A 15,491-nucleotide genomic window follows, 5' to 3' on the forward strand; every position below is an offset into this window, starting at 1 on the left:
TTAAATCGAAAATGTACTCAATGAACTTATTCAGAACATAATAAAAAGCATTTCTGACCTTTTTCATAACTATGACAACAAATTGTTGAATTAATAAGGGCATAAGAGGTCCCTACGGCGTCGCAACCATAACTTATTCTTATAAAAACCTAATACCTATGTGTTAAAATTAGAATAGCACCCGTGGGGTTAATTTTGACGTCGTGACATCGTTTAAAATGAAGAAGCATTTAATTTAATTTACAATTAAATGTTATAGTTATTAATTTATTATCATCATCATCCTCCTTGCGTTATCCCGGAAATATGTCAGTTATTAACTTATTACCTTTTAAATAAAATAAAAATAGTGTTGGAATAAGGTTGTTATACAAATCTTGTAAAGAGCGCGGTTGTTTTTTGTTATAGAACTTAATATAAGTACCTAGACGTAGCGTTGTTGAACGCATTCGATCACCGAATAACTACAATAAACAGTCATTAGATTATTTCGTTTAAAAGGGTGTGCGACAAACGCATTGCGTTTATCGCATAAAATGACCGCGAGATTAACGACAAAGCTTTTCTTCTGCCTTTGTTAATTAATTGCATAGGTATGTGTAACTTATCAATTTTCTTAAAGATGCGTTCCCGAGGCGGCGCGTCATCCGCGCTCGGTGCTGAGCGAGCGGAGCGCGAGCGCGAACGAGCGGCGCTGCTGCGGCACGCTCGCGACGAGGCCGAACGTTCGCTGCAGCTTGCGGCTGCGCTTAGTGCGAGAGACACGCAGCTCAGGCATGCCAGGGAGCAACTGTTTGAGGTGAGTACAAGTTCCTCGTAAAAAAAGCTGATAGCGAACGAAGCGCGAGCGCGGACAAGCAGCGCTGCAGCGGCACGCTTGCGGCGAGGCCGAACGTTCGCTCTTGCTCGCGGCTGCGCTCAATGCGAGAGACACGCAGCTCAGGCATGCCAGGGAGCAACTTTTTGTGGTATGCTCCACGGGATAAATTCTTCTTGTTATGACCTCGTCAGTTCGTATTCTTTGTGTGATTTTCACTTTACTGATTGTAAGCAGGAACGGATGTATTTTGCGTTTTCGGGAGCGAGAATATAATTATAACGTGTTAGTAATTTTTATTGGCGTGTTTTAATACTAAAAGGTAATCGCTGACTTCCCTCAACAATAATATTGTCGATTCTAAGAAGCTTTTTCTTAAGCTGAAGCAAAATTAAATGTGACTTCTTTAAACTACATTTTAGACCCATATTCGTGTTTTTTTTCCGTCGAGCAAAAGTTAAAAACACAGGGTTCTGAATCCTTATTGATACCGTCCTTTGAGCCAATTTATGGCTGTTTATGGCTGCCATATTTTGATGAATAAATAAGCCATTTTCAACTTTTTGATCCTACTGCACCTTATCAAAAGTATTTATTACTCTTACCCATTTAGAGAGCCTTCGAGGAAATCTATTAACAATTTGTCCATTTACATTACTAGTTTCGAAAAGCGAATATTTTAAAAAGAGAAACAACCCAAGAGGGCGAACAAATATCACATCCTTAAACTAATAGAACGCTTCCGAGCAATGCCACGACAGAAGCTATCGATGCATCCAATCCAATCCCAAACTCCCTGTCGGCCAAACTCAATATCTTATCGCATCTTATAGACAAGAGATAAAAGAATGTAGGAGCAACAAATGTTTTAGACGGAACTCGGTATTCGTGCCACTACGAAGATAGCTTGGTCGAGTGACCTCGCTCCGTAATGGGGTTAAGTTGCTAAAGTATTTCTGACAGGCGAGCCTCACTATTTCCAACTGCAGCCATTCATTAAGTCTTGTTTTTCGACAACGCCATTTCGAAGATAAACAACAGTTCCTCAGCTGTATTTCATCCAAATTATAGATAAATTTAATGGCGCGATGTCTTCAAACTGTTTAGATTTATGAAGATGAAATAACCACGAAATCATCAATCAATTTGCTATGTCAGAATTAAAATATCCGCAATATTATCCCAAATTTTGCCGGACATGAGCGGATGGAATTGTCTCTCAAAGTGTAATAAATAAACGCATATCGACAGAATATTATGATGAATGCTCACTACGGAACATTCATCATGGCCGATGTTAATTACCATTTCAAATTGCTCCTTTAGATCTAAATTGCGGAGAAATTTGTCGTAAATAATCTCAACATACCTTTGCGGCAGAACACTCGCGGTTGCGTCGCAACCTTTTGTTACTTTTGTGATGATTTTTAATTATAATTGTATTTAATTTATTGTATAGAGGGTACTTTGATAAACAAGAAGCTAGTTGTCACTTGTGTTGCTGTCAGAGTCACCGACTGCCCTGATTGGTTGGGTTTGAAAACCGGCCAATCAGGGGCAGGCACAGCTGGTCAACCGATAATAAAATTGTATCGGTTGAGCGGCTGAGGAGTCAGTCGAGTGTTGGACGTTGAAGTGAAATGTCGTTATAAGCAAATATGGTGAATTGTCACGTGTGGTATTAAAGATAATTGTGAAAGTTTCTCTATCTACATTGGAATTGTGATCGATTACGAATAAAAGGATTGTATTCTGTTCACTTGAGTTTAAATTCATCAAAACTCAGAAGAGGGGATTTATCTACGCGCCAATAAGGTAAGAACGTTTTAAAAAGTATTACTGAAAAATATTCGATCAAAGTGAGGAATCGGACCTCAGTGTTCTGTCGTTCGTATGATTCACCGGATTGCTATAACCTTCCTAGTTTATTAATGATTCATTTTCTATGACCTATCATACCCTAACGCCTTAGTTACGAGTAATTACAATGTTAATGTTAACTGATAACCGAAATAAAGCGTCGTACTAGTAGGTTATGGCAATCCCGAAACTAAATAGATAAAGTGGTTGAACTGATTTGTGTTGTAGATATAAAAAGTTATAAAAACTAGATAAAATAAAACGAAACAAGATTACGTTGAATTTAAAAGGATTTTAACAAGTATCATAATAGGTACTTGGTTTGACAGGTTCTAGTGTACCTTAGCATGTTTGAAGGTTGAATTAATGCTGTTTTTAATGTGACTAGTTAATTGTGTTTTTTTTTAAGTGCGTAAAAGACGATATAATTCATAGTTATTCCCGATCATTATATAAAGTAAATTAAAGTAAACTAAAGTAAAACTAGAGTAAAACTAAAGTAAAACTAAAGTAAAAGTAAAGTAAAACTTAAGTAAAACTAAAGTAAAACTAAAGTAAAACTAAAGCAAAACTAAAGTAAAACTAAAGCAAAAGTAAAGTAAAAGTAAAGTAAGACTAAAGTAAAACTTGGTGTAAACTAAAGTAAACTTGGTGTAAACTAAAGTAAACTTGGTGTAAACTAAAGTAAACTTGGTGAACCTAAAGTAAACTTAGTGAACCTAAAGTAAACTTGGTGTAAACTAAAGTAAACTTGGTGTAAACTAAAGTAAACTTGGTGTAAACTTGGTGTAAACTTGGTGTAAACTAAAGTAAACTTGGTGTAAACTAAAGTAAACTTGGTGTAAACTAAAGTAAACTTGGTGTAAACTAAAGTAAACTTGGTGAACCTAAAGTAAACTTAGTGAACCTAAAGTAAACTTGGTGTAAACTAAAGTAAACTTGGTGTAAACTAAAGTAAACTTGGTGTAAACTAAAGTAAACTTGGTGTAAACTTGGTGTAAACTTGGTGTAAACTAAAGTAAACTTGGTGTAAACTAAAGTAAACTTGGTGTAAACTAAAGTAAACTTGGTGTAAACTAAAGTAAACTTGGTGTAAACTAAAGTAAACTTGGTGTAAACTAAAGTAAACTTGGTGTAAACTAAAGTAAACTTGGTGTAAACTAAAGTAAACTTGGTGTAAACTAGTGTGAACTAGCGTAAACTGGTGTAAACTAAGTGTAAACTGGTGTAAACTAAGTGTAAACTAGTGTAAACTAAGTGTAAACTAAGTGTAAACCGGTGTAAAAATGGTGTAAAACTGTAGGAAACTAGTTTAAACTAGTGTGATGTAGTGTTCACTAGCTCAAAGTAATAAAAAAAAACTGAAATTAAGAAAAATAAGGTAAGAACTAAATTATCCCTAAATCATTTTATGTCAGTCAAGCACTTAGTTATTACAGGCCATGTGTGTCTGAATGGAGCTATGTATGTTCCCTAGTTATTACAGGCCATGTGTGTCTGAATGGAGCTATGTATGTTCCTTAGTCATTACAGGCCATGTGTGTCTGAATGGAGCTATGTATGTTCCTTAGTTATTACAGGCCATGTGTGTCTGAATGGAGCTATGTATGTTCCTTAGTTATTACAGGCCATGTGTGTCTGAATGGAGCTATGTATGTTCCTTAGTTATTACAGGCCATGTGTGTCTGAATGGAGCTATGTATGTTCCTAAGTTATTACAGGCCATGTGTGTCTGAATGGAGCTATGTATGTTCCTTAGTCATTACAGGCCATGTGTGTCTGAATGGAGCTATGTACGTTCCCTAGTTATTAGAGGCCATGTGTGTCTCATCACAGCTAAGTAAATTTTAAGTTACATATAATACTGTTTGTTAACTAACTCAATTTTTCTTTTTCCGAGATAATGGATAATGACGGCGACGACGCGAAGCAAAAGCGACGGAGTCGTAAGCGGAAGGGAAGTTACGACCGGCCGCCGCTGTCCGCCGCTAAACGGGGACGCAAAACCACTCAAGATGTCACGACGTGGGTGATTGAAGAGGTCGAACCAAGTAAGATCCCCACAGAGTCGCAGAACTTGGCACCGTTCGAACTGGACCAGGAGACGCCACAATCAACAAGCGAGCCACCGGTTGCGGGCTTCACTGTGGACGAGGTACTTAAACTTGTCTCTTCTATTCGCGGAAATGATAAAGTTAAATTCAATAACAATCACATGAATAACGTGATACCGGAGTTTGACCCGTCCAGCAAAACGCAGACTACGGAAAGTTGGCTAAGAAAGGTTAACGAGTGTTCTAGTATATATGAGTGGGACCAGAAGCAAACCATGCATTTTGCTCTTCAGAAATTAGCAGGCCTTGCAAAAAAGTGGTTTGAGGCATTGCCTTCGGTTAATTATAGCTGGGATGAGTGGCAGGCTAAACTTCTAAAGGCCTTTCCCAATGAGCAAAATTATGGTCGGCTTCTGGAGGAGATGCTGGCGCGCACTACACGATTTAATGAGAACTTGCGGGAATATTTCTATGATAAACTCACTTTGTTAAATCGCTGTGAAATTAAAGGCCAAAAAGCAGTCGACTGTGTAATATACGGAATTTTAGACAAATCTATTAGGAATGGCGCGCAAGCGTTGAATTGTAAGGAACCAGAGGATCTCCTGAACTTTCTCAATTCTCAGAGAACCACCGAAATGCCGTCATATGTCAAAAAGCGCAATAGTAATTTCCAGTCCAATAGTAATTTTCAGCCTAGTCAAACGTCTAAATCCAGCGAGGCAGGAGTAACTTGTTTTAACTGTCGATCGAAGGGACATACCTTTCATAAGTGCCCAAATCCCATAGTTAAATGTCAGAAATGTTTTAGGGTGGGGCACGATACCGCAGCTTGCAAACTCGATCCCTTAGCCCGGCAACCGACGAACGACAATAAAACTATTAGCGGCGAACGGAAGACTTTGTCTATATCTATCTCGAACAACCCCAATGACAAATTCTATAAAAAGGTTTTAGCCAACAGTCAAAATTTCGTATCCTATGTCGACTTTGGTAGTGAGGGCACCCTTATGCGCGAAACAGAGGCACGAACGTTAAATTTGTTGAAATGTTTTAATGAACTTCCGGTGATTATAGGCTTTGGGGAAGGTTCGGTGATTCCACTATACAAGAGTTTTATTACGCTAAAACTTGATGATGTCGAAGCCAGGGTTGAAGTACTTGTAGTTCAAGATAATTTTTTACGCGCACCCCTTCTTATTGGTCAAGATTTTACTGAGCTGCCCGGTGTGACTGTGTTGAAAGACTGTCACAAGCTTTTATTTTACAAAAGCCCGTCTACAGCCGACTTACCCCGACATGATAAGAGCATTAAACTTGTGAGTGTAGGATCCAATGAGATTGAGAAAGTAGGACTGGTTGAAGTATGCGCCAATGAAGGTGCATACTCTGGTGATATTTACATGGAAGGGTATACTTGTACAGAACCGGGTAGAGAATATCACTTGCATCAGGGAGTTTACCACATCGAACAAGGGAAGGGTCAGGTGGTCATAACGAATTGTCGACCAGATAAACTAATAATATCTGAAGACACCTTATTAGCTCGAGCTACGCCTTTTGTAGAGAGATCGTTTTGTAACGTCAACCGAATAACTAAAGATGTGACTGCCATGAAGCCGTTAGATCGCGCGGAGATTAAGGTAGGGAAGGGCGTTAGCGAGGAAAATGCAGATAGGCTTTATGACATGCTACAATCGTACCGCGACTGTTTTGCTATGAATCTTAGTGAAATAGGGCTCGCAAAAGACGTAGAGATGACAATTGACTTGAATGACGATAGGCCAGTAGTATATCGACCCTATCGACTGTCTTTTTCCGAACGTGAGCAAGTGCGTGGTATAATAGACGAGCTATTGCAAAATGATATTATCCAAGAATCTGAATCTGAATTTGCGAGCCCCATTTTAATGGTAAAAAAAAAGACCGGGGAACAACGTTTGTGCATAGACTTCAGGGCATTAAATAATAAAACTAGGAAGGACTGCTTTCCCCTACCTCTTATAGAAGACCAGTTGAACAATCTTAGCGGTAATCGTTTCTTTACCTCCTTAGATCTTGCTTCGGGATATTACCAGGTTCCCATGGCACAAGAAAGTCGTCGTTATACAGGATTTGTGACTCCAGACGGTCATTTCGAGTTCAAACGAATGCCATTTGGCCTTGCCAATGCACCCGCGGTTTTTCAGAGACTTATCAATAAGATGCTTGGCTCAAAGCGCTTTGATGCTGCATTGGCGTATTTAGATGACATTCTTGTGCCATCGGAAGACATTGAACAGGGGTTCCAAAGACTAGAAGAGGTTCTGAAGCTTTTGCGTGAATATGGTTTGACTCTAAAACTGTCTAAATGTACTTTTTTTGATGACGTTATAAAATATTTGGGATATGAGATTTCCTTCAGTGGAATACGTCCTGACGAGAATAAAATCATGGCGGTTAAGGAGTTCCCAGTACCAAAATCCATTCATGAAGTCCGTCAATTTTTGGGACTAGCCGGATACTTCAGAAAATTTGTCAGAGGTTTCGGTGAGATAGCACGGCCTCTTACTAATTTGTTAAAAAAAGATGTTCCTTTTCAATGGTCTGAGGCAGAATCGAGGGCATTTACTTTGCTAAAAGATAAATTAATTGAGCGTCCAATTTTAGCTCTATACAACCCAAAATTAGACACCGAACTCCATACAGATGCCAGTTCCTTGGGCGTAGGTGGTATATTATTACAATGGCAGGAGAACCCTCGGGTACTGAAGCCGGTCGCATACTTCAGTAGACAGACTACGCCTGAGGAACGACACCTGCATTCTTACGAATTAGAGACCTTAGCCATAGTGTGCTCCTTAAAAAAGTTTAGGGTGTATCTTTTAGGGACCAACTTCAAGGTAGTGACCGACTGTAATGCCATTAGGACTACTCTCACCAAACGCGATCTTGTACCACGCATTGCCCGTTGGTGGCTTCAGATAAGCGAATTTACATTCGACATCGAATACAGACCGGGTGCGCAAATGGCACACGTTGACGCCTTAAGCCGCAATACCAGTTTAACAGACCTTAACGACCATTCGACAATGACAGTATATCATATTAACACTGACCAGCATTGGCTTTTGACCCTACAAATGACAGACCCCGATATTGCAAGGATTGTTAAGATTTTAAAACCTGACAATGACGAGGAATCAAAAGACATAAAGAAAAACTTTGTCGTGAAGGAGCAAAAACTTTACAGACGAGTAGGAGACAAATTATGTCTTGTGGTTCCTCGGGATGCGCGATTCCAGATATGTAGGTCAAATCACGATGACATTGGACACTTAGGTGAAACAAAAACGATTGAAAGAGTTCAGGCACAGTACTGGTTCCCCAAGTTGCGCAAGTTCGTAAAAAAATATGTACGTTCATGTATACAATGTGCATACAATAAGGATAGTGCTAAAAACCAGAAAGCTGGCCATTTACATCCCATCCAGAAGGTGGACGTTCCCTTCCATACAGTACATATTGACCATCTGGGGCCGTTTACTAAGAGTAAAAAAGGGAACGCCTACATTCTGACTGTGGTTGATGGCTTTACCAAATATGTATTTGTTAAGCCCGTGAAGGACACAAAAACTAAAAGTACGTTGAAGATTCTTGAAAGCATATTTTATGATTTTAGATTGCCTTCTCGTATTATATCTGACCGAGGGACCTCATTCACTTCAAGCAGTTTTAAAAAGTTTTGTGACCTACACGGGATCAAACACGTATTGAACGCAGTCGCGTGCCCAAGGTCAAATGGTCAGGCTGAACGCTTCAACCAGACCATTTTAAATTCGCTAAAAAACACAATTCCGACAGAGATGAGCGTGACTGGGACACGTGGCTGGGTAAGATACAGTGGGGTATAAACAATAGTATTAATGCGTCCACTCGAAAAACGGCATCGGAAGTTCTATTTGGCTGCACGCTTCCCGACGGTTTGGCTAATAAACTCGGCATCGTTGCTGCCGAGTCTCTAGAAAGCGTACAATCAATCAGAGATAGCGCCAGTGCTAATATAGAAGCCGCTCAACAAAAACAAAAGTTGCGTCATGACAATAGTCGAGCACCCGCTGCCGTTTATAAAGAGGAGACCTAATAAAGATCACACGTACCAATTACTATAACAAAGGTAACAGTAGCAAGCTTTTGTCTAAATTTATTGGGCCTTATAAAGTGACAGAAGCCTTAGGTAATGATAGGTACAAAATAAGTACTGTTCCAGGATTCAATAAAAAAAGTAAGTCGTTTGAAACTGTTGTTGCCGCAGACAGAATAAGGCCGTGGATAAACACTATATCCTCCAGTACCGCCGCGGAAAAATCGAGTGATTCTTCTGGAGAGTCATCTGATTACGACAGTGAAGATGATGTTCCGTTGTCTAAACTGCAACAACAGAGTCAATCGGCTACTGTAAATGAATAGTAAATATTGACCGAATGTGATGATTTTTAACTAGTGTAATTGTAATAAATAGTAAAATGATATAGTGATTTATGGAGCGCAATTTTAATTGATACTTAGTATGTTCTAATAAATAATGTAACGGCTTTCCTTGCCTGTGATACGCTCAATGCACCGGGAGTTGCACTCGCACGGATGGCCGAATGTGATGATTTTTAATTATAATTGTATTTAATTTATTGTATAGAGGGTACTTTGATAAACAAGAAGCTAGTTGTCACTTGTGTTGCTGTCAGAGTCACCGACTGCCCTGATTGGTTGGGTTTGAAAACCGGCCAATCAGGGGCAGGCACAGCTGGTCAACCGATAATAAAATTGTATCGGTTGAGCGGCTGAGGAGTCAGTCGAGTGTTGGACGTTGAAGTGAAATGTCGTTATAAGCAAATATGGTGAATTGTCACGTGTGGTATTAAAGATAATTGTGAAAGTTTCTCTATCTACATTGGAATTGTGATCGATTACGAATAAAAGGATTGTATTCTGTTCACTTGAGTTTAAATTCATCAAAACTTTTCAAAAGATGTTTTTGAGTAAAATGGATATTGAAATGTTATTCAGCACGCTTCTAAAATAATTTTCTTGCATTAATAACTTTACTTTGGTGGCCTACTTCCCCAGTCAGTTCTTTGAAATATAAGTAGAATTAACACACATCTTAAGTAATTTATGCCCTCCATCGTTCTTTGATGAAAACTCTGTCATTAAATGTTAACGCGCCTCTGCACTTCACGGAAACTGGTGGCCTACTTTATTTAAATTTAATATCTTCTTTAAATTTACTGAGGCACGAAACGGGATTAAACTTATTGAGAAGAGAATGAATCAAATAAATGAGGGGAGGATTATGCAAATTAATGATTTTATGTAAAATAAATGTGTTTTAAAAGGCAAGAAGACAGCTGCAAGCGGCCGGGTGTCTGTCTGAAGGTGAGAGCGTGGCGTCCCTCGGATTAGGGCCCCCGATGATGCTGGGAGGACCCTCGGGGCTGGTCGGAGACCGGGGCAGCTGCAGCGCCGACTCTGGCGTCAGAGGTGACAAATTACAAGGCATTTCATAACTCCTTAATTGTACAATTTAACTCTTAATTGTAGTCTCGGCCCATCTCGCTCAAAACTCCGTCTTATTATCAATTTAATGTCAAAGCGACAATCAGTGAAACTTGAAATTTGCGAAGTGCTCTCGACTTAAGTCGTTAAGAGCTCGCCGAGCAGGGATTAGCACAAAAATCTGCGGACAATGGCGGGACAGAAGCAAGCCCTCGGCGCTAGTAGCGATAAGCGACAAAGGATTACGATACTTATTCACGAGTGATCCTTTGCCAAAATTTTGTCTCCGAGGAGTACAATAATAGTTGGCGAGGCACGTCGCCCTGTGATGTCGGAATAATAGAGCATCTTCAAACAATATAAACATTATCTTCAGGTATTAAAGCGAAATATATAATGTGTAGGTATAAGCCAATGTTCACTTGGGGTATATACATATTAAACAGGTAGGTATTTATCAACGAGATATCTTCAGCGATTGTGACAATGATTCAGGGGTTGTTCATAAATTTATGCCTGCTTATGTTTTCAATATACTCCTACTCGTATGCAGTACCTAAGAACTCTTATCACTCTCAATGTGTTTAGAAAGTATTTTATATGCTGATTTAATAATTATAAAGAGATATATTTATGGTTATATGTTAAATACGAATATAACAGACATTTGCATTATTTTCTATATTTGCATATACCATAGTAAAAAAAATATCGTTTTCGAAAGTCACCACATGCATTTTCCTCAAATCACGATTTATCAATAGCAATTTAAGTTACCCCTTTCGACGTGCAGTTGCGTCTAAAGTCACTTAGCTACGAAACTCCAGAACGCTACGAAACTTTTTTACACTGCAAAACAGAACTACTATAACTAGATACACGTAACTCGTAGCGCGTAGATCTTAGTCTTACACAATAATCAACGTAGCACTACGCGCGCGAGCGCTACGAATGACAGGTACACGTTTCTGGCGCACTGAAAGGGCTAACGGTTGCTACTGATTTTCCTGATGAGCCGACAAGCGACAGAGTATGTCAAAGACAATTTGAAGGCGATTATTCAGTGACAGGGAGCAGCGACGGTGGCGCCACGTCGGTGTGCGGGGGCAACCTGTCCGACTCCACTGCTGAGGGCGCGCCTCCACTATTGGACCCGTACGACACGGATGCCGCGTCACTTGTGTCTTCGGCTCACCATATTTATCAATGTAAGTAATTTACACTCATTATCCAAACTACTAAAGCTATGCAAAGTTTTTCATTCCACTAAGGAAGGCTAGAGGCTACACCTCCAAGTATTTCGCAGGTGGTTTACCTGTTGATAGTTTAATATAGTTTTTGAAAGGACTAACAACAAACAAAAGGATATGAAACTGACAGCCCAGACCATAAACGATTTGATGAGGGTTCTTGCAACACTAATCAACTTTTACTAGCACGCGGGTCACGACATTCCTTAGTACATATAACGATTTTCAAAAACGGGTAATTTAATGCAGAGTTAAATATACTTAGGAGCCATTGATGCATAATAAGGATTAAAAGATAAATATACTCAAGAATCATTGATGCATAATAAGGCAAAAAAGGAGTTCTGTAAAATATAGCAGATTAAAGGAAATTAAATTCCAGCTCCCTCGTTTTTATAACAAAAAAGGATTTTCTTTTAAGCCCTCGTGATTATTAAGTGAAATTTATCTTCAGTACCAACGCTACTTAGCAAAAAGCGTGAATCGTATCTACTTAATTATTATAGATTCGGTCGTTCCTTTCTTATCAGGGGGCATAAAATGGCAGGGTGGTAAAAATTTCCGCTTACCCGACAGTGGTTTTATTACAGAAAGCCTACTTAACGGCGAGATTGAGTCGTTGGAACCGATCCGCTATTACTGTGCCTATTGTTTCAGACAAACCAAAAACGGCTAGGTCTTTGGTTACATATAGTTGTAGCAGGTTGCGAGGTCTAACATATACTGGTTGGAATGAGCCGATCATTTGATAAACAATGGGAGTAAAAGCTTTGCCAGCGATGACAGATTCAGATAAGTGGCTAATGGTGGCACAATTTATGCCCCAAATGTGTTTTGTTATTCCTCACCTTTTTATATGTCAGAATAAACATTCGCATGTTTATTAAGATAAAGGCTACATGGCGTTTTTTCCTTATCTGGGGACGGATGTCGGTTTTCTTTGTCTCGGAGTAAGCGGTCCCGGTGGCTTGTCTTATCGTCTTTACGGTGCTGCTCAACGAACCTCATAATTTAAAGTCTCATATCGTTTTAAGCATATGCTATTTTTGTTCAAGATACTTTTAATAAAGACGGAATTTATATTAAATATTCTAGACGGGTAAAGTTACTTGAAAGAACAAAGAAAATTGAGTTATACGTATCGTTACACTTTTATTAACATTTCACTAACATTGTCTGTTTTTTTTACGGGCCCAAACAGTCACTGTTAATAATACCTATCTGTAAATTTTACTTACATTTTAGGTCTAAAAAATTAAGAAAATTAAATGAATATGATTTTGTTTTGGAATTAAATAAAGTTGTGTTAACATTGTATTTGGTTGCTTCGATTTCAGTGGCTCGTGTACATATTTTTTAATGGACTCGCTGGAAAATTACGTTAATTTTAATATGATTCGAGATCGTGGCTTTTATGTTAAGTAGGTATTGTAAAATACTTCACTTTACAAAGTGGGAAAACAATGGTGGTAAATGAGAAGTAAAAAATATAATTTTCGTAAATTGTATTTTAATTGTATGGCTCATTTGGTCCTGACTCCTGTGATCTCATTTATTATATCGGTTTACATTGCAAATTGTAGGTAGATAATATAATTATGTATTAATCTTACACTTATAAGCTTATCAGAACGTAACCTAGTGTTAATATAAATATGATAGGTAACTGATATGATATGAGTGCTGATAGAGGATTAGCAATAGCTTTTGCAAAATTAAAAGTGTGCGATTTCATAAAAATATTTCAACACGAATTAAAACGTAACAACTGACTGATGAGTATATCGATAACCGTCTGATATAATTTTTAAGAAAAAAAAACCGCCTTCCTTTGGGGTTTTGGTGATAAATACTTTCAAATGTTGGATTATGTTATCAATTCGTCTGTATATTTTTTAATGTTTGTTATTCGATATCTCCGTCATTTCTGAACCAATTTTGAAATTTGGATGATTCTGAAGTACTTACAGATGAGAATGATTATCAGAACGGAACTCTAACCAGGGGCGGCTCACTCTTCATCAACAGTTCCACTGCACCAAATGTCACTGTTCTGGACGTAAGTGCATGCTGTTATTATAAAAATACCAAAGTCACTATAAGTGTACCGTTCAGATTTGTGGAGTTCCGTTCTGACCATCATTAGCAGTTCCACTGCACCAAATGTCACTGTTCTGGACGTAAGTGCATGCTGTTCTTATAAAAATACCAAAGTCACTATAAGTGTGCCGTTCAGATTTGAGGAGTTCCATTCTGACCATCATCAGGAGATCCATTGCACCAAATGTCACTGTTCCGTACGTAAATGCATGCTGTTCCTTTAAAAACACAAAAATCACCATATGTATGCCTTTCAGATTTGAGGAGTTCCCTCGATTTCTCCAGGATCCCACCACCAGAACTGGGTTCTGAGAAAAATGGGATCAATCTGTATGCATATACATTCAATCAAAAAAAAAAAATTTCAAAATCGGTCCAGTAACGACGGAGATATCGAGGAACAAACATTAAAAAAAAAAAAACCACGAATTGAGAACCCCTTTCCTTTGAGATTTGGAAGGCGGTTAAAAATAAAATGTGTGAGGTTTTCAAGTAAAATGTACCAAATTGTCGCGTAAGCTTAAATACATTCATTGAATTCGTGTAAAGATTCGAGAAATTTTCTTCTTTATGGTAAGCGGCAACCTTTTACTTGGTAATGTCACGTATTATCTGAATTGGCCCCAACGAGGCTTATGTTACGACTATTCTTGCGTTACACACTGAAATCTCAAACTGTGTTGAAATATTATTCTATTAATTCTCTTCCTAAATCGAGCAAACAGTGACCATGAACCTTGTTCTTAGTGAGCACGCCTCGAGACTGCAGTCCGACGTTGTCGCCACACAACAGCGCTTCTCCCTTTACGAGATCCATCGACGCGGGCTCTCTCTCAAGGTTGGTATCATACATTTTTAACCCCCGACGCAAAAACGACGGGGTGTTATAAGTTCGACTTGTCTGTCTGTTTGTTTGTCTGTGCGTGTGTCTGTCTGTGGCATCGTAGCTCCCGAACGGATGAACCGATTTCGATTTAGTGTTCTTAGCTATGTTTCATGAAAATCGGTCTACTATGTCGCAGTCGGGATTTTTTTTTAATTTTGTGGTTATAACTTACCTACCTTAGAATATACTGCTTGTTTTTTTCTGAAAACTGCTGGGCTTAACAGCTTTTTGCCTGAAACAAAAATAACAGTAATAAGTGTACCTACTTAATTATGTTTTTTCTCCTAAAGTTAACGCATTAACTGCCAGGGTATACAGATTATGCGTGCATCAAGTATATACGAATTTCTGGCCATAAATATGTAAATTAAAATATACCTAAGTATTTGCTCTCTTCAATTGAAGTAGGTATATCGCTAAATAGTTATTAGATACAAAATAAGTACTTACAGGCGATAAAGAAATCACATCGGTCTTTGGAAAGAGACAATTAATGTCACATAAGCAAGAAAGAGACAACGCTCTACGAAGACGAAAAACCGATATGCAATAATTATCGCCGGGTACTGTACTCCGTGGACTTATATTAACTAATTACAAAGGTTAGTTTGCTATGATACGTCGATCATCTTTTATCAAATATTGTACATTGTTTGGAGTAGTTACTAAATAAACCTAAATTCTAGCTAGTACCACGAGCACTACTCATAGTACTCATACTTCGGCAGAGCACCCGAGTAAAGTTTGAAACTATGATTGAAACATCAAACATCCCGTTCCCTAGTTCATGTTTGCGTGGAATGTGCGGATCCTCGTGTTTCGAACTATGAGAGCGTGAGCATACAGCCAGAGCTTAAATTAATATATACATTCGGGGGATTGGGTCACGAGTAGTAGTTATGAATATCTACAAATCAAATTTTGTCTGCGTTTCTAACAGAAATGTGCAAGGATGTGTAATTGTGTAGACATAACCTAACCACAAAATT

General features: G+C 38.5%; 1 protein-coding gene across 7 annotated transcripts in view; it reads left to right on the forward strand.

Moving 5' to 3' along the window:
- Nucleotides 1–15,491, forward strand: part of LOC125230634 (kazrin) — a 203,594-nt gene that overhangs the window by 174,781 nt on the left and 13,322 nt on the right. For 5 of the 7 annotated variants that reach the window (XM_048135852.1, XM_048135854.1, XM_048135857.1 and 2 more), the window contains exons 9-12: nucleotides 623–799; nucleotides 10,107–10,251; nucleotides 11,319–11,474; nucleotides 14,364–14,454. In XM_048135852.1, coding sequence (XP_047991809.1) covers nucleotides 623–799; nucleotides 10,107–10,251; nucleotides 11,319–11,474; nucleotides 14,364–14,454 — 569 coding nt within the window. The remainder of the gene's footprint in view (nucleotides 1–622; nucleotides 800–10,106; nucleotides 10,252–11,318; nucleotides 11,475–14,363; nucleotides 14,455–15,491) is intronic. The other 2 variants (XM_048135853.1, XM_048135855.1) reach the window with 2 other exon arrangements.

This window comes from Leguminivora glycinivorella, chromosome 10, assembly GCF_023078275.1.
Source record: "Leguminivora glycinivorella isolate SPB_JAAS2020 chromosome 10, LegGlyc_1.1, whole genome shotgun sequence".
Taxonomy (NCBI): Eukaryota; Metazoa; Arthropoda; class Insecta; order Lepidoptera; family Tortricidae; genus Leguminivora; species Leguminivora glycinivorella.